Below are 26,511 nucleotides of genomic sequence, written 5' to 3'. Positions count from 1 at the left end.
TTTAATTTTTTAAAGCTTTTTGACTTTGACCTGGAGGTAAAACCAATATTGGAAGTGTTGGTTGGAAAAACAATTGAACAGGCTCTGCTGGAAGTAAAGGAAGAAGAGGAGCTGGCAAACCTAAGGGCACAGCAGCGAGCTTTTGAGGAGCTACGCAATGCTGAGCTTGCAGAGGCCCAGCGGCTGGAAGAGAAAGAGAGGCGGCACAGGGAGGAGAAGGTAAGATGCTTTATCTTTAGTCAGTAACTATGGTTCTTGTACAAATCCACCCAGTCCTGTATATATAGTCCTAAAACATCCTAACAAAAAGCTCAATGTACAGATCACTGCCCTATTCTTTGCAGGAGCGGCGCAAACAGCAGCAACGTGAAATGCTCCTCAAAGAAAAGGAGACTGCAGAGAAAGTGGCAGCTAGGGCGTTCGCACAGCAATACCTGACTGATCTTATTCCATCCGTATTTAGCAGTTTAAGGGACAATGGCTATTTCTATGACCCTATGGAAAGAGGTTTGTGTTTTCAAAATGTATATTTTTTAAATAATTCACTGTTTCTGCAGCCGATCGCATCTGTGTGTACCTGATATGCTACTATCATCATCATTCTGCCTTATACGAAGTGCAAGATATTTGCCTCCTACAAGGGGTGTTTAGGCTGATGTTGAGGTCTGCATAGGCCACATTTGTGGGAACACACTCTCACTGAACATTGCTTGTATGAGACGCACCTTTACAAATCTGTTTCGCCTCTTCGATGGTAAGAAATTCGATGTCACCGGAATGCTTACATCTCTGCATCATGCCCATTTCTGAGCATGCAAACTCTGACAGGATATGATCCACGTATGTTCCACTTCACATCATCCCCATATTCTACAGGATTTATAGTGTTCTCTGCTCAACATTCACAAACTACGTGTCGACAGAAGCTATGGGCATTTTTTAAGATACAAGTTAAAGAGATTACTATTTGACTAGGAAATGTCTACCATTCATTTAACATGGCATGGCCACAATATCTGCGTTCCTCCCCTAGAGAGGAAACCTTTCCCCATTCCTCCCCTGTGAAGGAGCAGGGTAAATGATGGGCAGTTGGCCGCGGCAGTGCATACACTGTAAGATAAGCCCGACCAATTGTCGGAACGCAGCAATACACTGTTCAATTACACTGGTCACTGAATAGTGGCTCTAGTGCACTTTTAAATTCTGAATTCAAATATGTGATTAATTTTTCCATCAGGCATAGTGTGTTTGTGACCGTTACTTTGATTTTTTTCACATTTTAGTGTTCTTTATGGCCTGTCATACACACACAGACAGACATACAAGGGCATACAAACCATATTTGTACCTCGGGGTCCTTAGGGATCCACAGGGATACCTATACCTTGGGGTATAGGTCTTGGCTCCAGCCATGATCACCACAGAGTTAAAATATGTCCTCCCAGGATGCACCGGGCCCTCTCCTATACCCCGCCCCCAGGCCAAGGCACCTCAGTTTCAGTAGGTGCCCGGCCGGGAGCCGGTCATCGCAGAGGGGGGCTGTGTATAACAGCCCCTGAAGATCTTCAAGAGCAGTAGCATAGGACTGTCCAGCGGACGTCCATGCTACCGCTTCGACACCGGTAGCGGGGAGCTCGGCGGGCTCTTGGGGGTTCCAGCTAGCGGAACCCCCGGGGGCCTTGGACTGTGGCCGGATCTACGAGGGGCTGCATAAGGTAAGCAGCGGGCGTCTGCTTTAGGCGCCCGCTGAATCACAATCTGGTGTCCCCAGGGCTGGGGGCTCCCTGGGGACGGCAGTATAGTGGAGCCACGCGGATGCCTGCGCTCTCCACTAGACCACCAGGGATACGGGGCTGGAGCGTTGCGGAACACGCTCCAGCATCCCGGGGGCTTAATGGCCTGTCAGGGGAGGATGCCTTCCCTGTAGCGCACAGGAGGCTCCTCCCCATCACTGCTCTCCGCCGCCTTACATTAAGGTTTTGGCGGGCTGAGGCAGTGACCCTCCTCAGGCCCGCCTCCCTTCATCCTCCGGTGGCCATCTTATGTGACCCAAGACGCTGTGGTGACAGGGTGCGGAGCCTGGGGTGCCCCTTACATACCTCTCCTCCAGTAAAGGTCAGCGTATGTAGCGCTATCACTGCCAGGCTGTAAGTCTGTGTATGTGATTTAGTGCAGGGTTTTCTGCATTGTATGTGACTTTATGCTAGCGCTGTGTGCCTGATCTTTCTCCTGTCAGCCATTTTAGCTATCCCTATTTCTTCCTCCTGACCAGCCCTCTCAGTGCCAGTACTGTCAGGGTAGGAATTTACCTCACAGTTTTTAGATTTATTTCTGTGAGAGGAGTGTCACATACCACTATGTCCAGTGAGGACTCTGCTAGAGGAGCACCTCTCCTATTTTCCTGCTCCAGATGTAAAGCAGGTGTGGGGGAGGGGGCGGTACTTCAGGATGGGTTATGTGCTGCATGTTTGGCCATCCCTAGTACCTCTGCTGTACCCAGCACCTCTCAGGAGCCACCTTGGGCTTGTTTTGCACAAGCCCTGAATGTTCTGGTAAATAGGCTTGCAGCCCCTCCTATGTTTCCACAATTGGGGTTTGCACAGCAGGCGGTAGTCCCGTCTCCTGTTCTGGGAGTTCCAGGACCGATAGTAATGCAGTGACCCCCGCAACAGGTCCTTAATCAGGCTGACCCAGGTTTGTCTGATTCTGGGGTGCGGGGCTCTCAGCAGGATCAAGCTAGACCTGCTAAAAGACCGTTATTGTCATATCCATCTGCTCAGGATGATGAAGATGACGGCTCGTCTGATGAGGGCGAAATTTTAGATTTTTCGGACACTGACACTCCTCAATTAGGGTCAGAGGCTAAGTCTAGTATTTACATTCCAGGCCTCATACGGGCAGTCCGTGCGGCCATGGTAATTATGGACGACAACTTACCGGCAGCGCCTACTCATGCTTATTTTAAAGAGGTTAAAGGAGCTGCAGCAGTATTCCCTCTTATCTCTTCAGCTAGTTGATCACATGGAGGAGGCCTGGAAATCTCCAGGAAAAAGGTTTCAACCTCACAAGCGTCTGGCTCGTACATATCCCTTTGCGGAAGATTACTTCACTAAATGGGAGTCTCCTCCTCAGGTGGATTCTCACGTGACGCGCTTAGTAAAGAGCGCAACTTTGCCTATGTATATGTCTTCTCTGACGGATACTACAGACCGTAAAGTGGAGGTGTGCCTAAAGTCTATCTATTCCCTTGCTGGAGGAGCATCTAGGCCAGCTATGGCTGTCTGTCTGCTGGGTGGCCCAGGCTATGGAAAGGTGGGCGGACGCTTTGGAAGCGTCATTTGCTTCTGAGGGTACCAGCGAACAGGTTGTGTTAGTGGGTAACCTTTGGGATTCCGCTACGTACATCCAACGAAGGCTCTAGCGATCCAAGAGTCTGTGCGTTCTATGCTTCAGATGGGAGTAATAGAACCTGTTCCGTTATCCCTGAGACCGGACCGGACCGGATATTACTCCAACCTTTTTCTGGCTCAAAAACCAAATGGATCATACCGACCTATACTCAACCTCAAGTCCCTGAATAAGTTTTTAAGGGTCCCTCTGTTCCGAATGGAGACTCTGCATTCTATTGTTTTAGCTATGCAACCTGGGGATTTTATGGTGTCCCTGGATATTCAGGATGCTTACCTGCATATCCCCATTGCCAGGGTTCATCAGCGTTACCTCAGATTTCCAGTGTCGGACCTCCATTACCAGTTTCAGGCTCTACCGTTTGGCCTTTCCACGGCTCCTCGGGTGTTCACAAAAGCAATGGCGGTTATGGCGGCACACCTGCGGTTGCAGGGAGTTCGCCTGTTACCTTACTTGAACGACCTTCTGTTGTTGGCAGGGTCGCTACAAGTCCTTTGCAGCCATCTACAACTGACAATATCTGTATTGCAGGCTCACGGCTGGATAGTGAATTGGAAGAAGTCCTCTCTAATTCCTTCTCAGAGAATGGTCCATCTCGGGGCATTGTTGGACTCTCAGCAACAGAGGATCTTCTTGACGGAGGAAAAGCTAGCCCTGTTGCAGTCCAAGATACGCAATGTTCTAAGCAGTCGCCGAGTATCTCTTCTCTCAGCGATGAAGTTACTGGGTTCCATGGTGTCAACGTTCGACATGGTGGAGTATGCCCAGTTCCATTCCAGGCCTCTACAAATGTTGATCCTGTCCAGATGGGACAGAAATCCCCGTCGAATAAAGACACAGATGATCAGGCTCATTCCGGAAGTGCGCCTGTCTTTGACGTGGTGGTTACAAAAGTCTCATCTCAGCAGGGGACGTCCGTTTTGGATTTTGGATTGGGTCCTTCTAACAACGGATGCCTGCTTTCGGGGCTGGGGCGCTGTGACAGGCCCACACGTCTTCCAGGGACGGTGGACGTCAGAGGAATCGGACCTGCCAATCAATATATTGAAAATTCGAGCAGTGTTCAGGGCGCTGCAGCATGCAAGACCGTTCCTGGTGGACGCTCTGTCGACACGATGGAACTTCCAATTCACGTACCTGTTTCCTCCATTCTCCCTGCTGCCTCGAGTAATTCGAAAGTTCAGGCAGGAATGAGGCAAGATCCTGCTGGTGGCCCCTGCGTGGCCCAGAGGGTGTTGGTACTCGGATCTCGAGTGTCTATCCATCGACACTCCTTGGCTGTTACCTCAGAGGCCGGACCTATTGTCTCAGGGTCCTTGTCTCTACCCGGACCTGAGTCGGCTATCTTTGACGGCGTGGCTCTTGAGGCTTCCATCTTGAGGTCCAAGGGTTTCTCTAGAGCGGTGGTCAATACCATGTTACATGCTCGTAAGCCGGCTTCAGCTAGAATTTACCACAGGGTGTGGCATACCTATTTTGAGTGGTGTCGCCCTAAAGCGTACGATCCTCGCAAGTTTAGAATATCGAGAGTGTTGGCTTTCCTTCAGGCAGGCTTGGATTTAGGTCTATGCCTTGCTTCACTGAAGGTGCATGTTTCTGCCCTGTCGGTTTTGTTTCAACGAAGGATTGCTACGCGGCCTGATATCCGTACCTTTATGCAGGGTGTCCTTCGCATCCAGCCTCCCTATGTCCATCCGGTAGCTCCATGGGATCTGGCTGTGGTCCTGAAGGCACTACAGGATCCTCCATTTGAACATCTGGGTTCTGTGGATCTGAAATGGCTTACGGCAAAAACAGTGTTCCTTTTGGCTATTGCTTCAGCCAGAAGGGTGTCGGATTTGGGGGCTCTTTCATGTCGCCCCCCTTTTCTAATTTTTCATTCAGATAGGGCGGTACTTCGTACCCGTCCCGAATTCCTTCCTAAAGTGGTGGCTAGTTTCCACATTAACGAGGAAATTGTGGTCCCAGCTTTTAATTCATCTGATCTCACAGCTGGTGAGGCTTCTTTGGATGTGGTACGGGCTCTGCGGATTTACGTGGACCGTACCAGTTGAGAAAATCGGACTCTTTGTTTGTCCTATATGGATTTCATAAGAGGGGTTGGCCTGCCAATAAACAGACTTTGGCACGCTGGATCTGGATGGCGATCTCTGAGGCATACACTCATGAGGGACTTCCAGTGCCACCCTCTGTGAAAGCTCATTCTACAAGATCTGTGGGACCTTCGTGGGCAGCTCGACGTGGCGCCTCAGCTCTTCAGCTTTGTAAGGTGGCCACATGGTCCTCTGTCCATACTTTCGTCAAGCATTACGTCTTTGACACATTTGCTTCTCAGGATGCTTCCTTCGAGTGGCAGATTCTACTCTCGTCACAGGAGCGTCCCCTCCCTTGAAGGATACTGCTTTGGGACATCCCCAAGGTATCCCTGTGGATCCCTAAGGACCCTGAGGCAGAAAACAGGAGATAAGGTAATTACTTATCATTGTTATCTCCGTTTCTACGAAGTCCTTAGGGTCCTCAGGGCGCCCGCCCTGACGCCCTGTGCTTCCATAGGGTGGTGTTCTGGTCACCAGTTTCTGTCTCCCTTTTCTATGAGAATGTGAATCTTGTGTGTTCCAGACATTCTTCTTCCTTTTTCGTCTCTCCCGGCCTATGGCTTGATACTAAAACTGATGAGGTGCCTTGGCCTGGGGGCGGGGTATAGGAGGGGGCCCATTGCATCCTGGGAGGACATCTTTTAACTCTGTGGTGCCCATGGCTGGAGCCAAGACCTATACCCCAAGGTATAGGTATCCCTGTGGACACTAAGGACTTCGTAGAAACGGAGATAACAAAGGTAAGTTCTTACCATATCTCCTGTTTTCCCCTGTTTATTTAGTTCTTGTGAAAGAAAAAAAGTTTATTTTTGTAGACCAGAGTTATCGGCCCGATCATACGATAAACGACTGATCAGGCTAATAATTGGACAGTGTATGCCGAGCCTAAGAAGCATGAAGTGAGTTATCAAACTGGATGGGAGTGAAATGGACATCCATGTACTTCATTAGCTCTTTAGGCTATATCAAGACAGACACCTTTTGGAGTGAATTGTATCACTTCAGATATCTTATTAAGATGGTGTGAAAGTTGTCCACCCTCCAGGATGGAGCATCAGGAGAAAATGGTACCCATCAGACACATCCTGTTGTCACACAGAATCGCCTTCCATCGGATATTCACTACATTACACCAACCGTTATTAGGAAACTTTAACCAATTTGCAAACACTTCTGCTTCACAGTGTAAGAAGGCAAAGTTTCCCTGTATTCATAGAGCAGTTCTAGATGATGCGTCTGGACCATGGAAGTATTTTCAAGTACCTTGAACATTTTAAGCAACAGAAATAACAGTCACAGACAGGACCCTGTTCCTGGTTGCAAATGTTACTTCCTGATGCCATGCAACTCTTTCCGGTCATGTGATTAGACCCAAAACTGCTTTTTCTAATTAATCAAATTAGCTGTGAAATGTAAATGCTTCTACAGTGGTCTAAAAAGACTGTCGTAGCACACTTCAGAATTAATGTATTTTTTCAAATTACAATACCCACATTCTACTACTTGGTTTGTGGAAAGCACATCCTATAATGCAGTATTCTCCTGTAACTATAACCATTTTATAAATGTCTGCTGTTGACTGACATGCACAATAATCACCTTGTATGTTGGAGGACATGTAAGGTTTTGTAGAACCATGATGACCTCTTCCACGTCAGCATTAAAGCTCTGTTTGTATCACTTGGAACTGTGGTTGCTGACTGCTGTTTGCCTTTCATCCATATCATAAGCTAACAAGGTCACCAGCTAAATACCTCATACTATCTTAAATAGAACGGCATTATTTATTTTATATTCCTTTCTGTATCTTAGCCAACTTGTTCATAATCTTACTTTTTAAAATCTTGATATACTATATATTCAGATTTCTCTTTTTTGCGATGGAAGAGAATTGCCCATACATGGTGGGAAGCTGGCAATAAGTGAGTTTATGGCCTTGTATATAGAAGACACATATAGCATGGTCAGATGCTGTATTTTTGTTTATCATAAATTACGTACAAGAATGAACCATAACCAGCTTTTAGGCTCTGATATGGCTTTCTGACGAAAGAGGAATCAAGCCACCTGTATCAGTCCTGGGTTTTTAAAAACACTCTCCCTTCTCTAGAAACGAGCATTCATTGTAACATGCAGGAGATTTCAACTGTTTATTATTAAACAGTTAGAAACAGTTACTGGGATTAATTTGTGCTCCAATCCTGTTGATGAATATAAAATCAGATTGACACAATAAAATAAATGTGTTTAATAGTGTTTTTAACACTAGTACAATAGAGGTACATGACTAAAGAACCTATGTTTACGATGTCGGTATACTCTCTGTTATTGCTTGTTTTGGGGTGAGGTTCGGGGTGATTTGCAGACCAAAAATATGTTACAAAACATAAAATTCCTCTTTGTTTGATTTTTTTTTTTTATTGGAATCACTTTGGCATATCACGTCCTCTGTTTATACCTGAGGTTCCCAAACTCCGTCCTCGTTTTGAGCATGCTGGAGCACAGGTGACTTATCTAATACCTCAGTCGATTTGATTTAACCATCTGGACTCGAGCATGGATTTCCTTAGAACCTGGATTGTTATAGCGGAGTTTGGGAACCTATTGTTTATACAATTAGCCTGATTTGGACTTGTTGACTGTTTTTTTTAGCCCTGCGCTTACTCCTGAGCCGAGCGTACGTAAGTATGGGTGATTCAGAGTCATACATAACTCCGTAGCATCTCTATTTGTGGCTGAAGTGATGTAACTGGGTGGTAACGCGGAGTTAATATATAGGCTCACTTTAATGTGAGTATGTAGATGTAGGCTGAGTTTACTGTGGGCATGTAGAGGGCATAGTGTGTTATGGTGAGTCGTGCTTACGCTGAGATCTGTTTTCAGACAGGGCTGTTGCAAGTGAACACTGATAATGATGATTGCTAAGAGACCAAATGTATACATAAGGCAGTGCTTGAAATTTTTTTCTAAAATCTGGGCGCTAGGGTGAAAATGTAGGAGCCAGACCACTGCAAAAAAAATAATTACAGGAGTGAGTAAGGAGCACAGCTCTGTGTGTAATTCAGCTGTTAAACAATTTATATACTAGTCCACAAAAGGGCCACAGTTGAATGGATGTAGCAAAATGAAGGCCCTCTCATTGCTCTGCACAGCTCTCCTGCTCCACCCCCCCATCCCTCCAGAAATAACGGACCACATGTGTACATAAAACATTAGTGCCAGAAAGTACCACCCCCGGCAACATTCCCCCCCCCCACGTTCTTCTTGGGGCCACATTACTGAGCACCTACCCCCGGGCAACCAACCCTCCATGGCCACACCAATAAGGGAGTACCCATAGGCAAACCATCTCTTTCTGCCACAATGCTGTGCAGCTGCCCCCCTTCCCCCGCAGCCACATTACTGAGCAGCTACCCACCCCGGGCACAACACCCCCCCCTTCCTGTGCCCACACCACTACCACTCCGAAGCCGCAATCCCTGGCCAAGCACAAACCCTCTTACGGAAGAGCTCTAAGCAACCGAAGTTAGGTGACAGCAGACAACCGGGACGAACTGGAGGATCCGCGTAGACTCGATCTGACAGCAGAAGTCAGCACAGACTGGGTCTGACTGCAAAAGTCAGCGCAGGCTGGGGCGGACAGACACAGCAGTCACCTCAAGCTACACTCGGCACATGCACTCCTGTGCATGAAATGCCCACCACAATACTGCTGGCACACCCACGAATCTCTGCTGGGGTTGCCAAAGATCTGCTTCCTCCCTTCCTCCCTCCCTGTAAAATCTGGTGCCATGCAGCAAAATCTGGTCACCATGGTGACCTGGCCCCCAGGATTTGTCGAGCCCTGACATAAGGGCAGTGCAATCCCATAGATGTGAACCACTTAGCATACATATATCCACATTTAGGGGCTGATGTATCAAGCAGTTATAACAGTGTCCCATAGCAACCAATCAGCATCTACTTGATAAATGCTTCCTCAAAGCTGATTGGTTGTTATAGGCAACTTCTCCACTGGTCCAGTTCTCCACTCTTTTCATTGCTTGATATATCAACCCCTTAGTACCATGCACGCAATGCAGGTGCAGTTACAGCTGACTAGCATGCAACTCTGAATAAGCCCCTAACCCAGCAATCTTGCCGATGGTTGGGGCGATTTACCTTCACTCCATCATGCCAGATTGCCGGTACACACTAAAAAATTTAATGAACGACGGAATGATTGATCACTCATTCCATCCTTTAATAAACTACATTGCCGCACACACAATATTGTGTGATTGGCCATGCAGTACAGCCAATCATGCGTACACATTAGAGGATGTGCCTAATATATCTTTCAAATCTACCTCAAAGTGATATATCGGATGATATATCGTCTCATGTGTACCCAGTCTAACTGTTAAAAAAAACAGTTATAGCATATTTTGCAGCAAAGTGAAATTGAAACTGATGGGGAAAAAACAACAGCGCGACAGCTCTAACTTCTGACACCATCTATAATAACATTAATTAAGAAAAAAAATTTGCATGAATAAAATGTTCTCTATAGAAAATACATAACAGCTATACCCTTAAACTATGTTTCAACATGAATGTAAATGATATCTAATTTGAATATATTGCTACGTTAATACAACTGTTTTAACATTTTTACAGAGAGTTTATAATGGTTGGGCACAGAATCATGTGCCTTTTTGTTCTAACTGTTCCAAATACTTGACGTGTTCTCTCTCAACTTTTATTTTTTCAATTTGTCTGGTTGTCAATGTTGCCAATGGTAACAAACAACTCCTGTGCTCCTATACGTTTGTATAAAATAAAAATAAAAAATTGTCCAAGAACATCTGCAAAGCAGAAGGCTAACAGAAAGCTTAAAGCTGATGGCTGTTAAACCTCGCTCGAGGTTGCAGCAAATTGTAACCTTTATTTCAGTGTACTACAGGTTTTAGGGTTAAAGGAGTTTGTGATTGACAAAGTTGCTGTGGGCTTAGAGGAAGGACATTGGGGCTGGGTTTAGATTTAGGCTGTTTATATAAACTTAGGTCTGTCTGGAGTGGTCTTATTTGTTCCTGATCATCTCCCACCCCCATTCCTTTATCTGCTGTATTTGGTTTAGCTTGTTTTTGCAGTTCCTGTGATTGGGTGATGTTTGCAGCAGGAAAGTAAGGTAGTTCAGCTGACATATTGTTTTCTGTATTTAGTGCACTCTCCTTCATAATTTGGGTTTGGCTGTTACTGCCATACCGGTGGTCAGTGACTCCCCCCAGCTGTGTAGGGTCAACCATTTAGAGTAAATTGCAACTGATGGTCGATGGTTTTGCCATTGATTGCAGAGTGCAGTAATGTTTTTATATTGTGGGCATAGGAGGAATGGCGCATTGCTCTGCCCTTCGTTGGAAGCAAGTAGACCTGTTTCCTTCCCTGATTGGCTAGCCGCCCTGCTGTGTAGTACAAGCAGGGATGTTCACTGATTGATGGCAAGAAACCGTCAATGGTTTGCACAATGTAAAATTTTGATGGCACCATCGACTTTAACCATCGATAGTTAACCATTCAGTGACCATCACTAATGCTCTGCTCTGTCTCACCATCTCCTTCTCTGATTGGCTATGCTGTGGTCATATGACATGTAAGCCAGCTGCTCCCATTCACTCTTTATTCTCTGCTTTGCAACTGAAAGCATTTGTCTCATTAGGAGCAGCTGGCTATGGGCAGCCCAGGCATACCACCTGACCCTAGTACACACACCACTAGTTGAGAACTGCTGTTCCAAACAGTGAATTTTTTTTATTGTGATTTGTTTTGTTTATATGCATATGTTAATGTTGTAAATCTTTTACAACAGAAAATGGCAAACCGACAGAACAGGTGGAACAAGTTAAAAAAAACAGGATTGTCCCAGTGAAAATAAGACGTATGGTCACTCTGTGTTTATTAAGTTTATCATTTGGAAATTAACTCAGTATTCCCAAAGCATGATATTATGTCTTAGCATAATATTGCCACTTTGTATATATTTTATACAGGTTACAGGATCATTGTTCTTTAAATGTTTACTTTTAATATTTCATATGGTTCATGTGCATTTCTTAAGGCTATATACATACTTGGTTCTCTGCATATTCTATTTACATGCAGATAGATTTTGGTTTTTGAGGCTTTCCTCACTCCTTTCTACATAACCAAATACCTGTGTTTTAAACAGATGTAGAGACAGAACTCATGCCATGGCTGATGGACGAGGTGGAGAAAATACTAGAAAAGAATGACTTGGGAAGAACAATGCTTGACAGTAAGTTGTATACTTGTAACTCCTAAGCGTTCATTTTAGAAGTGCTGTGTAATATAGGAATGTAATCTAATGTATTATTTAAAGGACTTTTGGACCAGTAAACATTATGATTATTAATGATTTGTAAATTATTACATTCCCAGTGAGACTTAAATATGGTTGTCACTATATCATTTAGACATTGTATGTTGTTGTGGTAATAAATGTAGACATTATCCATGTAAAATGTGCACAGTTACAATATCAGCAATGCGGTTTTGCATTGGCGAGGTGAGTATCCCTAACCATAACCTAACACTAAACCTAATCGCAGCCTAATCCTAAAATGATTAAAAAAAAACAGATGCCGACATGATTTTGTCAGCACTATGGCATGTTGGCAGTCTGTTATTGACCAAATGTATGTCGTTCATTCAGACTATGTCGACATTCTAAATGTAATGCTACTGACTGAGACTAGGGAAAAGCCATAGCAGTTCTTCCGTGGAATTCAGTGCATTAGGAAGCAAAAGAGCTCCTTGTGCCTAGTACAATTACCTGGTAAAGTACATACTGTAGCTTATATTGTCATGTCATGTGTGCTAAACAATTCAAGGCCAATGATTTGGAGAGCTATTTTCTAGGACTACTATAAAAAGGTTTATTTGCCTACACTGTTTGCATGACACCACCAATAAGAATGAACAATCATTTTTTCTGGTGGCTGCCAGTGAGCCATATATTGGCTGCATCAAAGTGGTTGTTGTATTAACCCATAACAATTTCCACTTACAAAGCTATTGCTTCGAAAGCAATGTATTATGGCCCTCATTCAGAGCCGTACGCTCTGAGCAGAGCGCACGCTCTGAATGAGGGCCGGCCTCCATGAAAATGGAGCGTCCTTCTGGACGCTCGTATAGCTGTGGGTCACCACCCACAGGCTATACGAGCGTGCATTTTGATGGCCGCGATGGTCGAGACCATCGCGACCATCGAAATTGCGAGCCGGAGCCTGCGGTTGAGGTTTTCAACCGCAAGTTCCGGAGTGATTTTGGCTCTATCAGAGCCAAAATCACTCCCACTGACATCACTAGTGATGTCAGTGGGCCGGCTTTTGACGGGAGGCGTTCCCGTGGGAACGCCCCCGTCAGGGAGGCACGCCCCGGGCACGCCTACCAAAGGGGGCGTGCTGTCAATCAACATTGACAGCACGCCACCTTTGATCGGACACAACGAGCGAAGGACTTTCCTTCGCTCGTCGCGTCTGGCGCATGCGCACGACGGAGCTCCCTCCGTCGTGCGCATGCCCAGTCCAGAACATCGACCCACTTGCGAGCGGACAGCCGCTCGCGAGTGGGTCTGAATCAGGCCCTATGTTTTCTGTTACATTCCTAAAATTGAAGGGCAACTGTACCTAAAACTGAGGTTGGGAATGCACTTTAGTAACCTGGCAGTTCCCACCATTAAACTCAATAGTGGACACCGTTCATTGGCTGAGAGGCGGAAGCACGCCTCTATCGGCCAATGAGCGTTCAGCCAATGCATTTCTATGGGAAATGCAGTGGCTGTAGCATCATTGGCAAAGTACCGTCCTTAGAGGATGGTACTATGGGCCTGATTCAGCAAGGATCGTACGGCTGCGTTCGCACGCAGCCGGTCAATGTTTGCAATATGCGTATGCATTGCAGTGCGAACCGGCCGCAGCAATCGGGAAGTGATTGACAGGAAGTGACCGTTTGATGGTGGTGACAGGGGGGTGGTCAGAGAAACGCAGACGTGCCTGTGCGTTTAAACGCCATTACAGGGGTGAGCACTAATGAGTGTGTGCGAACGCAGCCGTGCGATCCGTGCTGAATCAGGCCCTATGTCTGCTGGATCCGGTCTTGGAGTTTTTTTTATTTTAAGAAGACTGTGGATTCCTACTTGAACCGATGAGGACTGGAACCAAGGATTAGGTGAGTATTTTTATTTACAGGTCCTGATCTGGATTCTACTGGACAAGGGGACAAACTGGTGCTAGGGACAAACTAAGTATGAGTGCAGGTGAGTGTGTGAATGAGTGAGTGCATGTGTAATAAAAAGATTAAAACATTTGGTGTGTGTGTCCTGTTGTGTTTTTTTTTATATTTATTTTGCAAGGGAACTAGAGGTACCAGCGGGCCCTTAATACCCTGCATGCTGGTACTTGTGGTTCTCCAAGTACCAGCATGCAGGAGAGGCTTGCTGGGACCTCTAGTTCTCCTGTAAAGGACAATATTATTTATTCTATTCTTTTACACAATTAACCCGGTACCCACCACCCAGGGGTGCCAGGGATATCCCCCGGCTATCTGTCCAGGCTTTGGGTTCTCCTGGACAGGGTAAACCCCTTTATTTACGGGGGAATCCACCTCCCCAGGGTTCCCCGGCCTGGGCTGACTAGCATGGGGTGCGAATGCTTTGGCTGGGAGATCCCATGAAGCCAGGTGTATTATTTTGCCAGTTGTAGATAAGTAATATTGTGTGAGGTAAAAACTTTACATTGGCTGAGTTGTATGTTTTTCATGGGAAAATATCTGGATTCAAGTTTCGGCATTGAGATTTGTGGAAATGCGAGTAACATATGAGTTTGCATGTTCTCGCATCCCACTATGTTGGGCGAGTTCTAAAAATAGCGCTATACTCGCACTTTTAAAGAACTCGCACCCTATTACATCCCACCCCACATTTGATAAATTATGTTTATTTATATAGCGCCATTAATATTTGCAGTGCTGTACAGACAATATTTGTCATTCATATCAGTCCATGTCCCAAGTGAGCGTATAGTCTAAATTCTCTAGCACAAGAGCAAATACACCAGTGTTAATTTTGGACCTGTGTCCACACTACCAGCCCTATTATCTAGTTTATAGCATTCAAATTTACCATGATGGACCCTAACTGTAAATTAGCTCCTCAAAATTACTTTAGACCCCAAATTTCATTAATAGCCCCCTACAATATCATGATAGCTTTATCAAATCCACATTACATCAGTAGCTCCCTACATTTAATAAAGATTCTTCACATAGCATTAATATACCCCACCATTCCTCATATAACATTTGCATTATATTAATCCACTCCAAATACACTTACCTGCTCATGAATGCTGTCTGAGGCATACACCTTTATTTTCTTCCTTTGCATTCTCTGCACCAGCTCCATGCGTGGATTGAGGAGGGTGGATAGGAAATGACAGCAAGTGGGAGGTAGGAAGGGAGAGCAAGAGAGGGGAACAATCGTTGATCCATAGCACAGACAAATAGCTGGCTAGTCCAGGGTAGGAGTCTTCCACAAGGGAGCACAGTAATGGGAAGGCTCTCCCCCTTTAGGCCAGGACAAGCCCTCATAAACCCGGTCAACCTTGATTAGGGCCCCAGGGCCCTAACAGCACCCCCTTTTTTCTTTTAAAATTAAATAAACACCGGACAAACATGACTTGGAGGCTGTATTTTGTTTAGCACAGGTTTCCAAGACATGTTCCATTGAAGGGTCATTTTGCACCCTAAGTTTGTGTTTACATACAACGAAGAACAAAACTCAAAGCAGCGCAGAGATTAATACAGTATATTACAATGTTAGGCAGTAAAAATCGTAAGCTACAATTATTACAATGCAGCCATTATTAGTAATTATTATTGGTGTAGCATGGAAATGATGGTTTTTATTCTCTTCTAGTATTGATACGTGAAGTAGTGGAAAAGCGGATTTTTGATTTCAGCAAGTTGGAGATAAAAGACCCTGCATCATCAGACATATAATAAAGAACAGACATTGGAAGGTATAAATATATCATGACACCGGATGCATTTTACATGTATTTATAAGTACTATATCATTGTATCAATTATGTATCATACAAGGTACCTGTATATAACAAATACATTAAATGGACTAAGGACCTCATTCAGAGTCGGTCGAAGCGGCCGCACGGTCGTACGCCACCGATGCTCGCTATACTGCGCATGCGTAAAGTTTGCAATGCGCGTGTGCAAACTAGCCGCTACGATCAGAAATTTCTCTCTCCTTGAACACAGCCAGGTCGGTAGTTTGAGTGACAAATTGAGGTGTTTGTGGGTGGTAACAGGGGAAGGTGCTTGAAAACGGGGGAGTGGAGATCCAAACGCAGGCGTGCCTAAAAATGCGAACGGCGTTTTATGGGAGTGCATACGGTTTATGGGAGTGCATAATTAACAAAGTAGCGTCATGTAACATGTGACATGGGAGGTTTTTACACTGACATGATCGTAGAGCTTAAGAGAGGGTATGGTTAACCTTAAGCTCTATGACCAGTTTATTTATTTTTTATTTATTAACAGTTTCTTATATAGCGCAGCATATTCCGTTGCGCTTTACAATTGGAAACATTGATAGAACAAAACAGGGTAATAACAGACAGACATAGAGGTAAGAGAGCCCTGCTTGCAAGCTTACAATCTATAGGACCAGTTCCGATGGTTCCCGATGGTCTCGATTAATGCTTATATGCCCGGAGATGACGTGCAATGCGTACGAGAAGGGGGCGTATTTTTTTTTTATTCCGGCCACTTCCTCCCCTTGGTCGGCCAGCTACCGATCCGAACTTAGGGACGCAACTTGCGAGGGAATCATTTGCATATCCGGCCCCTTTTCCCGTACGACCGTGCGGCCGCTTCGACCGACTCTGAATGAGGTCCTAAATGTGTATGAAATGTTTTGCTGATATTATCAAAACAGAGATCATCTTGTTGTTAGCACATAGCAAAACTCGTGGTTGTCAAAGCAGGCATTTCTGGTGCAGCACCAATAAAAGGACTGGCCTCTAGCATGACATTTTAATAAAATATTAAAAGGTGTATAACAAGGCCATAGAGAACACATGTTATAAAACATAAGTCATTCAGATGTTTACTTTGTCAGCTTAACTTCCATTAAACTGATGAAAACTAAAATCTGACTGGGAGGTAATGGCTACAGCACCTGGTCATGGTGCCACATTAATTACCATTGGGTATGACTCTGATCAGAGTCCTAATCTGTCTGGTGTTCTCCCTGAAGTTGCAGCATGGGTTACCTGAGTGCTCAAGTTTGTGTTTGTTTTATAGGGATTTACAGCAGCAACTGATAGGATGACTACAATTGGTCTCTGTAAAGAATTGCATAACATATAGGCACTAAAGAATACTAGAGAAATATGTAAAGGATAATAGAGAAATAAAATAACTGCTATTGCGATAGTCTTAGGCAACTGTTTTAGTATATACTGCATAATCATCGTTTAATAGGTCATTTAAGTCCACCTCCGTAACGTTCTCACTTTTCTTTTATCAGTGAAAGTCCTTTGTTGGCATTTCATTCTTTCACACGTCATTTTACAAGATTAGAGTCAATTTGGACACTGCCCTAAGGAGTCCTAGACAAAATCTATGGCACACATTGGCTTCCAGCACAGTACTTTTTACTGGGCTGGGATTGTTGGTGGAGTTTGGCCTTTGGGTGGTGCTGATGAATGCTTTCTGTCTTTCCTATAACATTTGAACACTACTAATTCTTATATTGTTTTAGACTGCAATTTTTATTCTGAACAGCAATCCCTGAACCTTGAATACATGAAACAATATTCACTTTTCTGCTGCAGCTGTGTTGTTGTGTTTTTTTTCATATCTAAGCTTAATTACATTGCATGAGTTATTGTCTAGAATTTTAATTTGCAAAGCATCACTATTTGTACACAACTCTAAACCTACTGTACACGAATAGGTCAGTTGTCCTGGGAATATAATATAATGTTTTTAAGTGCATATACGGTACCATAATTGATTTTAAGACATCCGTTAAATTTTGACACCAGTGCGGAGTTCCATAGGTAATTGCTGGTGTGTGCTGTGGACCATGACTGGGGTAATGTAGCTTCAGGGTCCTATTCGGAGGTGCATGCTGATACAGCCGCAACTGCTGCTTGTGACACAGCCTGACTGCGCGTTTATGCCAATGCCGATGATAGCTGTACAGAGACATCCATTGCGTGCAGTGCTAATTTGCTGCTTTGTGCATTAAGATGCCCCATCAGCCTATATCGGTTGCACCACCCCTATGGAGGTGCAGAATCTCCATCTGAACATGGCCATCAGAATCTGTGCAACAGACTTCTGGCCGCAACATGCCCCCGTCTAGCTAGTCACCCCCATTTTTACCACTCAGAAATGCCCGCCAAAACTGCCTCTCTCTGTGTCTAAATTAATTTTGTGGCTGTGGTGAATCGGACACATGTACAGACTGAAAATATTGTCCGTTTGTGTGCGGCATGGACACTGCGTGCACATTGAATCAGTCCCTCTACCTCTGGTTCCAGACAAAATAATAATTTCTTCTTCAGGGTCCATAGGGTCCACAGAATCTACCTTGGGGTATGTAGTTGGAGAGATCCATTGCACCAAACGGTTACAGCTATAAAGCTTCCAGCATGCACTGGTCCTCCTCCCTATATACCCCGCCTCCAGCCCCAGTCATTCTTTTTTTTTTGTGTGGTGCGTGGAAAGTATCCAGACGCACCTGTTTAACAGCGGGACTGCCTAAGCAGTCCCAGGCTTTTTCTTTTATGATTTACCTTAGTTTTTTGAACTTCTGAGTCGAGCAGTGCTAGGTGCCAAATAGGACACATATACTGCGACTCCATCTACCTCTGCCGATGCCAAAACGCCAGTACCGCTATATGCCCTGGGGATTTCGGTGGGCCTCAGCGAAGCTTAGCTAGCGGTGTCGCTGGGGTTCGGACTGCGATCGGATTCATGGAGATGGCAGTTAAGCGATTCCTCGTGAGGGGAATCGTTGACAACAAAGTCCAGGCTTCCGTTGTAGGAGATGCACCAGAGGCGGCTGCGGGTGAAGGCCTTGTGTAACGTATACTCGCTAAGGCGACCGGGGCCATATCGTCGGTCACCAGGGATGGGTAGTAGACACACTACAGTGCACTAGTTAGCGTCTACTACTGTGAGGCCAGCGTACCCGTGCCATCAAAATCGCAGCTTAGGGGAGATCGGTGCTCTCCCGGCAGCTCCTCCCCCGACCCAGATGCAACTTCCGGTTATGAATTCCCACCTCTGGGTTGCTACTTCTGACAACCTCGTGTGTGAGACGCTCGCAGTTCACAGTTGTGCGTACTACTGCAGGCTGGTTGTCTTAGAGGTCTGGTCCGTCTCCCTGTATACCTCTCCTCTGGGTCTGGTATAAAACGCTTTCCAGCAAGCACTTACATTAAATAGAGAACCGTTATTGGCTCCGAAAGAGACTAAACACAAAGCAAATTTGGATAACAAGTACAAAACCTGTATGGTCACCCAATTTAGCAGAGGGGCCAATCCATTGAGGAAAATACTGCAGAGACACTGGCATGTCCTTCAACAAGTTGCACAAATTAAAAATTTTCTTCCAAGCAAACCGAACCTTGTGTTTCGGAAAGCACCTGACCTTAACCGTACTCTCGACATCAACCACATCGCAACGAGGTTACAGATACAAAAAACATTAACCAATCAGAGACCTCAAGGAGGTTTTTTCCACTGTGGACATTGCAAAACCTGCAGATTGAGCCCTATAACTACCAAACGCATAACTTCTTTTACATCAGTAAGAACCAATAAACAATTCAGTATTGGGGAGCACATCACATGTGACACAAGCATAGTCATTTACTTAGCGGAATGTCCATGTGGTCTCCAGTACGTAGGGAGAACCACTAGGAAACTACGCATAAGAACTGCTGAACATGTAAAGAATATCCAAAATGGTTTGATCACACATAATTTTTCAAACCATTTCAAGGTGGCACACAACAGTAACCCCGCGGGTTTAAGACTAATAGGCATAAAAACCCTTACACCAAACTGGAGGGGGGGTGATCTAGAAGTGAGATTAAATAAAGTAGAGCTAAAATGGATCTTTACACTTAAAGCACAGAGGCCCTGATTCAGAGCCGGATGCTCTGACAGAGCGCTCGCTCTGAATCAGGGCCGTCTCTCTTAGTTTTTGGGGCGGCCTCCTGTCCGCTCGCATAGCTGTGGGTGACCACCCACAGCTATAGCGAGCGGCCAAAATGATGGTCGCGATGGTCAAGACCATCGCGACCATCGGGCTTGCGTCGAGACCCTTGCGGTAGAGTCTCGCTGCCGCAAGCCCTGGAGTGCTTTTGGCTCTATCACAGCCAAAAGCACTCCCACTGACATCACTAGTGATGTCAGTGGGGCCGGCCCCAGACGGTAGGCGTTCCCATGGGAACGCCTCCGTCTGGGCAGCCACGCCCCCAGCATGCCTACCAAAGGGGGCGTGCTGTCAATCACCATCGACAGCACGCCCCCTTTGGTGCGAGACCCATAACGACGGCTTGGCCGTCGTTATTCGGGTCTCGCGCATGCGCACGACGGAGCCGTCTCCGTCGCGCGCATGCGCACGACGGAGCCATCTCCGTCGCGCGCATGCGCACTTGGGCAACATCGACCCGCTTGCGAGCGGGTCTGAATCAGGCCCAGAGCCCATTAGGCCTTAACATCGATAACGAGGTAAAATCCATTACAACATCATAAGAGTACATACCATTACTAGTGGTTAAGTTAATTAACAGAACATCCAGCATCAATTGGCTAATTACCTTAGAGTGACTAAATAATAGGTCTAGTGCTTAAATTGCACACCTGGTTTTAATGCATATTATTTATTTGTGACAAGGCTATTATTTGAGCCATGGATTAGATTCCTTATTAGGCTGCACAAGATATACAACTTTGGACAGGACTTGATTATGCATAGCGCATATGAAGCAGCAGACCTTAATCCATCAGTATCCCAGACTATAGACCATTCCTATGGGATACAGGGCATACCCGATCTAAATACACCCAATGCAGATATACGCCCATGTGCCATTACGTCATCATCGGTGACGCTATATAGAGCACCTCCTATTAGATACTTGCATACGTCCCTGAAGAAGGCCATTACAGCTGCTACGCGTTGGACACATTAGACTACGTTTCCCAGCATACCCCACGCCTCCACCTCCGCATCCGGTCTCCTGCACGAGAAGCCGTACCTCTAGTCGCATGGAGCGTAACTAGGCACGCACCCGGACTGCATCGCCGCGGACCAGTCTTCTCCTGAAGGGAGTCGAGCGACCTGTGAGAGGCAGTGGACGGCAGAGGATCACGTGACCTCACGGGATCGTGAGACTCAGGCCGCCCCGCCGCTACAGGTGTCATCCGATATCCTCAGCGTTTCTATCACCCATCTCGCAGGAGCAACGGAGAAGTGAGCAGAAATCCCAGAAGATAAAGGTAAGTTGTCGGATCGGAGGGCACGGGACGCCGCCCCTCCAGAGCGCAACACCCCAGACTTTTATACAGCAACTCTACAGACACTTTTTTACTAATCTAAATTTTTTATTATATATTCTTTTTCTTGTGTGTTGTATTTTGCATTGTTTTCACTCCCCTGGACAGCATACAACCTTCCGGTTAGGAGGGTGAACTTGAAACAATTCTGCATTATATCCTCCCCATTTTTCACCCACCCCCTTCCCCCCATCCATATTCAGCAGGGTAGCACTGTGACTTCATATAGATCCTATTTGTATCTGCTATTCATACCCATCCCTACATAATAAATAATCATTTTTTCAATATTTGGGTTATACATTGTTTCTATTACACCATACCTTCAAGCGCAGGTATTATATATTACTTATAGGCAGTCATCAGCTCGGTCCTTTCGCCCACAGGGTAGGGCAAAGGGACAGTTTTCCCCTAGACAGGATAATTCCCACAGGAGATGGCAGACCAAGAAGTCCTGGTCAGCTAAGCATCCCGCTTCAAGCCGGACTGTAAGCCCACTGCCTGATGGGGCGGGCCTCCATCTGGGGGGTCTCATGGTTGGAGGCCGACTCCTACAGTTTTCTCAGGCCTGGCATCAGACCACGACAGATGCCTGGGTTCGAGAGGTGGTCTCTCAGGGTTATGCCATCATGTTCCTGAGGCATCCCCCGCAAAGGTTTGTTGGTACAACCCTACCTTTAGACCCGGTCAGGTCTTCGGCCTTCCGGGAGTCTAGCCCTCCTGAGGTCGGGAGTCATAATCCCCGTTCCTGTGATGCAACAGGGAAGGGGTTATTATTTAAATTGTTTTTGGTTCAGAAAACAAATGAGTCACATCGCCCTATCCTGAATCTGAAGTCTCTCAATAGATTCATCCATGTGCCCAAATTACGTATGGAAACCCTATGGTCAATTATGCTGGCAATGGACCTGGAGATTTCATGGTCTCCCTGGACATACAGGATGCATATCTGCATGTTCCGATTGCACGATCCCACCAAGGATATCTAAGATTGGCTGATGATCAGCAACATTACCAATTTCAGGCGCTACCTTTTGAGGCTTGCTACAGACCTTCGGGTATTTACCAAAATAATGGCAGTGATGACGGCTCATCTCAGACACTAAGGAGTCAGGTTACTGCCCTATTTGGACGACCTCCTGATATTAGCACAATCACAGGAGTCGTTACAATGTCATCTGCAGATGACCATTGTCTGCTTACAGGAGCACGGCTGGCTAATAAATTGGAAAAAGTCCTCTTTCTCCAACTCAGCGGATAGTGCACTTGGGGGTGCTGCTGGACTCTCTGGGCCAGAGGATTCTCTTACCAGAGGACAAGATTGCGGCACTACAGTCTCGTGTGCGCGGTCTACTGGACAAAGTGTGTCGGTTCACCTGGCAATGCAGGTGCTGCGCTCCATGGTATTCACATTCGATATGGTGGCGTATGCCCAGTTCTACTCCAAGTCCCTGCAGCAATGGATTCTGTCTCATTGGGATGGTCAGTATCATCGGATAAAGTTTCAGATGATTCGCATCTCACCAGAGGTTCGGCTCTCCCTCGTTTGGTGGCTGGAGACGACTCATTTATACAAGGGTCATCCGTTATGGGTCCCAGATTGTGTACTCCAGACCACGGATGCAAGTCTGCGAGGATAGGGTGCGGTGGCAGAGCGTCACACCTTTCAGGGGAGGTGGACGACATCCAGGAAAGTCACCTACCGATAGAGATCTTGGAGCTTCGTGCAGTGCACAAAGCGGTCAGTCTGGCGCAGGTCCTTCTTCACAGCAGGCCTGTCCAGATTCAGTCCGACAACGCGACCACAGTGGCCTACATCAACCATCAGGGAGGCACACGAAGTCCGGCAGCCATGAGGGAAGTGGCAAACATTCTGCTGTGGGCAGAATGCCATTTTCCAGCAATCTTGGCAATAATCATCCCAGGAGTCCTCAACTGGAAAGCGGAATGGGCTCTTCATCTGGATGCCTTTCAACTCCTGGTGGACAGGTGGGGATTACCAGACGTAGACCTCATGGCATCACACCACAACGACAAGGTCCCCAGGTACGGCTCTAGAACGAGGGACCCCCTCAGCTGCCTTTGTGGATGCTCTGGTGGTAAGGTGGTACTTCAGATTGGCATACCTGTTTCCTCCAATATCCCTCCTCCCAAGAATCGTCAGAAATTTCAAGCAGGAAGGATGCAGGTTAATACTAATAGCTCCTGCCTGGCCCGGGAGACCTTGGTTCACCGATCTGAGATGTCTATCTATAGACAGGCCACTTCCACTGCCTCTACGACCAGATTTGCTAGTGCAGGGTCCCTATCTATATCCAGATTTACCTCGGCTGGCTTTAATGGCGTGGCTATTGAGGCTTCCGTCTTAAAGGTCAAGGGTTTCTCTGCTTCTTTGATCCAGACGATGATGAGGGCAAGGAAGCCTGCTTCAGCCTGCATCTATCACAGATTTGGCATTCATATTTTTCTTGGTGTTCCCAAACAAAATATGACCCTAAGGCTTTCAAGGTTTCAAGAGTACTTGCTTTTCTGCAGGCTGGGTTAGACTTAGGTCTGCACCTGGCTATCAGCCTGTGGCTGGTGACGGGGTATATAGGGAGGAGGACCAGTGCATGCTGGGAGCTTCAAAGCTGTAGCTGTTTGGTGCAATGGATCTCTCCAACTACATACCCCATGGAAGATTCTGTGGACCCTATGGACCTCGAAGAAAAAGAGTTATCTAAGGCATGTTATACCATAACTCTGATTTTTCAGTATTTGTTCACAATGTAATTTCTGATGTCAAACTGCTGTGTATTATATTTGTGCTTTATAAAGAAAAAAAACAAAAGTATAAGTGTTCACGAACTGTCCATTTCTGTATTGGCTTCAATTATCCCAGTGCTATGCTAAGTTCGGGCAGCGTTTAGAGATGTCAGCAAGTTGTTTAAAACAGGGATGGGGAACCTTTTTTCTGCCGAGGGCCATTTTGATCTATATAACATTATTTGCGGGCCCTGTGCAGGCCACACTCCCTCTGTGTGATGTCACACGGGGCGGGGCCACAATCGCCGGTGATTACAGCAATGCCCAGAGCATCCTGACGGTGCTGTAAGGGCAGCGGTGTGACCGTCTGAAGCGTCCTAAGGGGATCATTCAGACCCGCTCGCGAGCGCAGGGCGCTCGCAAGCGGGTCGATGTTGCCCCACTGCGCATGCGCACGAAGGAGGGAGCTCCGTCGTGCGCATGTGCGAGACCCGGATATCGACGGGCTCTCCGTCGCTCCGGGTCTCGCACCAAAGCGGGCGTGCTGTCGATGTTGATTGATGGGAACGCCTACCGTCTCAAGCTGGCCCCACTGATATCAGTAATGATGTCAGTTGGAGTGATTTTGGCTCTGATAGAGCCAAAATCACTCCTGGGCTTGCGGCAGCGAGACCCTACCGCAGGGTCTCGTCGCAAGCCCGATGGTCGCGATGGTCTTGACCATCGCGACCATCTTTTTGGCCTCTCGCATATGCTGGGGGTGGTCACCCACAGCTATGCGAGCGGCCAGGAGGCCGCTCCATTTTCAGGGGGGAGGGCACTGATTCAGAGCGAGCGCTCTGGTCAGAGCGTTCGGCTCTGAATCAGGCCCTAAGTGCGCGCCAGGTGGCACTGCTGCATAGATTCTGGCTGCAGGGTGCCATTCCAGGCACCCTTCTAGCCAGATGAGGCTAGCAGAAAAAAAGCTCAGAGGGCCAGACCAAATGATTCTGCGGACCTTATACGGCGCCCGGGCCTGAGGTTCCCCATCCCTGGTTTAAAACATGGCCTATACCACACATGCTCGCGTGGCCTAATTATTTAGACAAGCAGTTTTGAAACCTTTCCTCAGTTCTCACCAGCAGTGTATGTTTTATGGAGCACAGGTGAATGTATTTCACATTGCTTCTTCCGAGTATTATGCCACACTGCTCCTATAAGAATATCAATACGACATACATTATTAGTAATTCTTTGAGAGTCGCAGTAGCAGAACTCCAGGGATCACTGCTTACTTAGTGCTTACTTAGTGCCTGATTTGAAATATACGAGAATGCAATCGCAACTGCAAACTCTCACGGTTGCAATAGCAAAAGTACGCTAATGTTTTCATAAAAATAGGGACGCCCACTGCTGCCTTCTCATATCCGTCTGATGACATGCAACAGCGTAAACATCGATGCAGATAGGGTAGCCACGCTGCCTCTAAGTGAAGTCTCACTTGTCTCAAACACTGTGGGGTTTATTTACTAAGTTGTTTATGTTCATGCCAGATATTTAAAAGGGCAGTGCTTTTACTAGCCAGACATGGCTAGTAAAAGCACTGCCCTTTAAATATCGGGCATGAACACAAACAAAAGTGTCGGGTTTTACAACCCAACACTTACTAAATAATTAGGGGTATATTTAATAAGGTGTGGGTTTTTAGAAGTGGAGATGTTGCCCATAGCAACCAATCAGATTCTAGCTATTATTTTTTAGAAGGTGCTAGATAAATGTTAAATTGAAGCTGTGAGCAACTTCTCCACTTCTAAAAACCTGTACTTTAGTAAATATACCCGTTAGTCTCTACTGACACGCTGAGAGTTCTCATGCTGCGAAGGAGATGGCAATGGTTAATTTATGCACGCCCATGAAATGGCGTGCAGAATAATGACACGCTTGTGTTTCCTTAACCACCGTCCCCGTTACCTCCCCCAAACACTGACTACCTTTGCGAGCAAATCCTCTGTGCAAGTGTAACCGCAAACCAATCGCTACATGTGAGCAGAACGGTTTTCACTCATGCTCAATGGCTAAAAATCGTTCAATGTGAGTAAATATCGCCATTGCGTCTCTGAATCAGGACCTTAGCATTTAGTTATTTATATATAAAAATTACTTTTACCAGTTTAATAAAGAATGATTATACTATGAATTTATATTAATTAATATTTCCTTTTTTTGCAGGAACATCAGTCTAAATCTTTGTCCCCTTCATGCAACAAACATCAATATATAGCTCCAAACAACACACGGGAAAGTATAAATATAAATTCTGCAAGAAAAAAGGACTAATAAAGAACACTATTTTATTGACTGATGTATTTGTGCTGCTTCTCACAATAATATAAAAAGTAACCCACACACACGTGTGTGTAATAGATATACCACTCCTGGGTGTGTGGCCATGAATGCCTTGCTGTGCGTTGTGACACACGAGGCCGAAGGTTCATTCATTAGTTTTCTGGCCATACAATCAGGTCTGCCCTGTAGCTAAGCTACAGAATCTATAAGTGATTAGGCATGATCCACACATTCAGCATGCAGGCTGAGGGGACATATGACTTCAGTTATCACTGGG

The 26,511-nt window shown here is 46.0% G+C and overlaps 1 protein-coding gene across 2 annotated transcripts in view; it reads left to right on the top strand.

Moving 5' to 3' along the window:
- Nucleotides 1-26,227, top strand: part of RSPH3 (radial spoke head 3) — a 49,402-nt gene extending 23,175 nt beyond the window's left edge. For both annotated transcript variants that reach the window (XM_088451750.1, XM_088451749.1), the window contains exons 6-10: nucleotides 16-219; nucleotides 345-507; nucleotides 11,713-11,799; nucleotides 15,481-15,583; nucleotides 26,118-26,227. In XM_088451750.1, the coding sequence (XP_088307876.1) occupies nucleotides 16-219; nucleotides 345-507; nucleotides 11,713-11,799; nucleotides 15,481-15,563 (537 nt within the window). In that variant the 3' untranslated portion in view covers nucleotides 15,564-15,583; nucleotides 26,118-26,227. The remainder of the gene's footprint in view (nucleotides 1-15; nucleotides 220-344; nucleotides 508-11,712; nucleotides 11,800-15,480; nucleotides 15,584-26,117) is intronic.
- The last annotated feature ends 284 nt before the right edge of the window (nucleotides 26,228-26,511 follow it).

Source organism: Taudactylus pleione, unplaced genomic scaffold (genome assembly GCF_031769625.1).
Source record: "Taudactylus pleione unplaced genomic scaffold, aTauple2 ptg000006l, whole genome shotgun sequence".
In the NCBI taxonomy this organism is placed as follows: Eukaryota; Metazoa; Chordata; class Amphibia; order Anura; family Myobatrachidae; genus Taudactylus; species Taudactylus pleione.
This window is presented reverse-complemented; position numbering and strand designations above follow the sequence as displayed.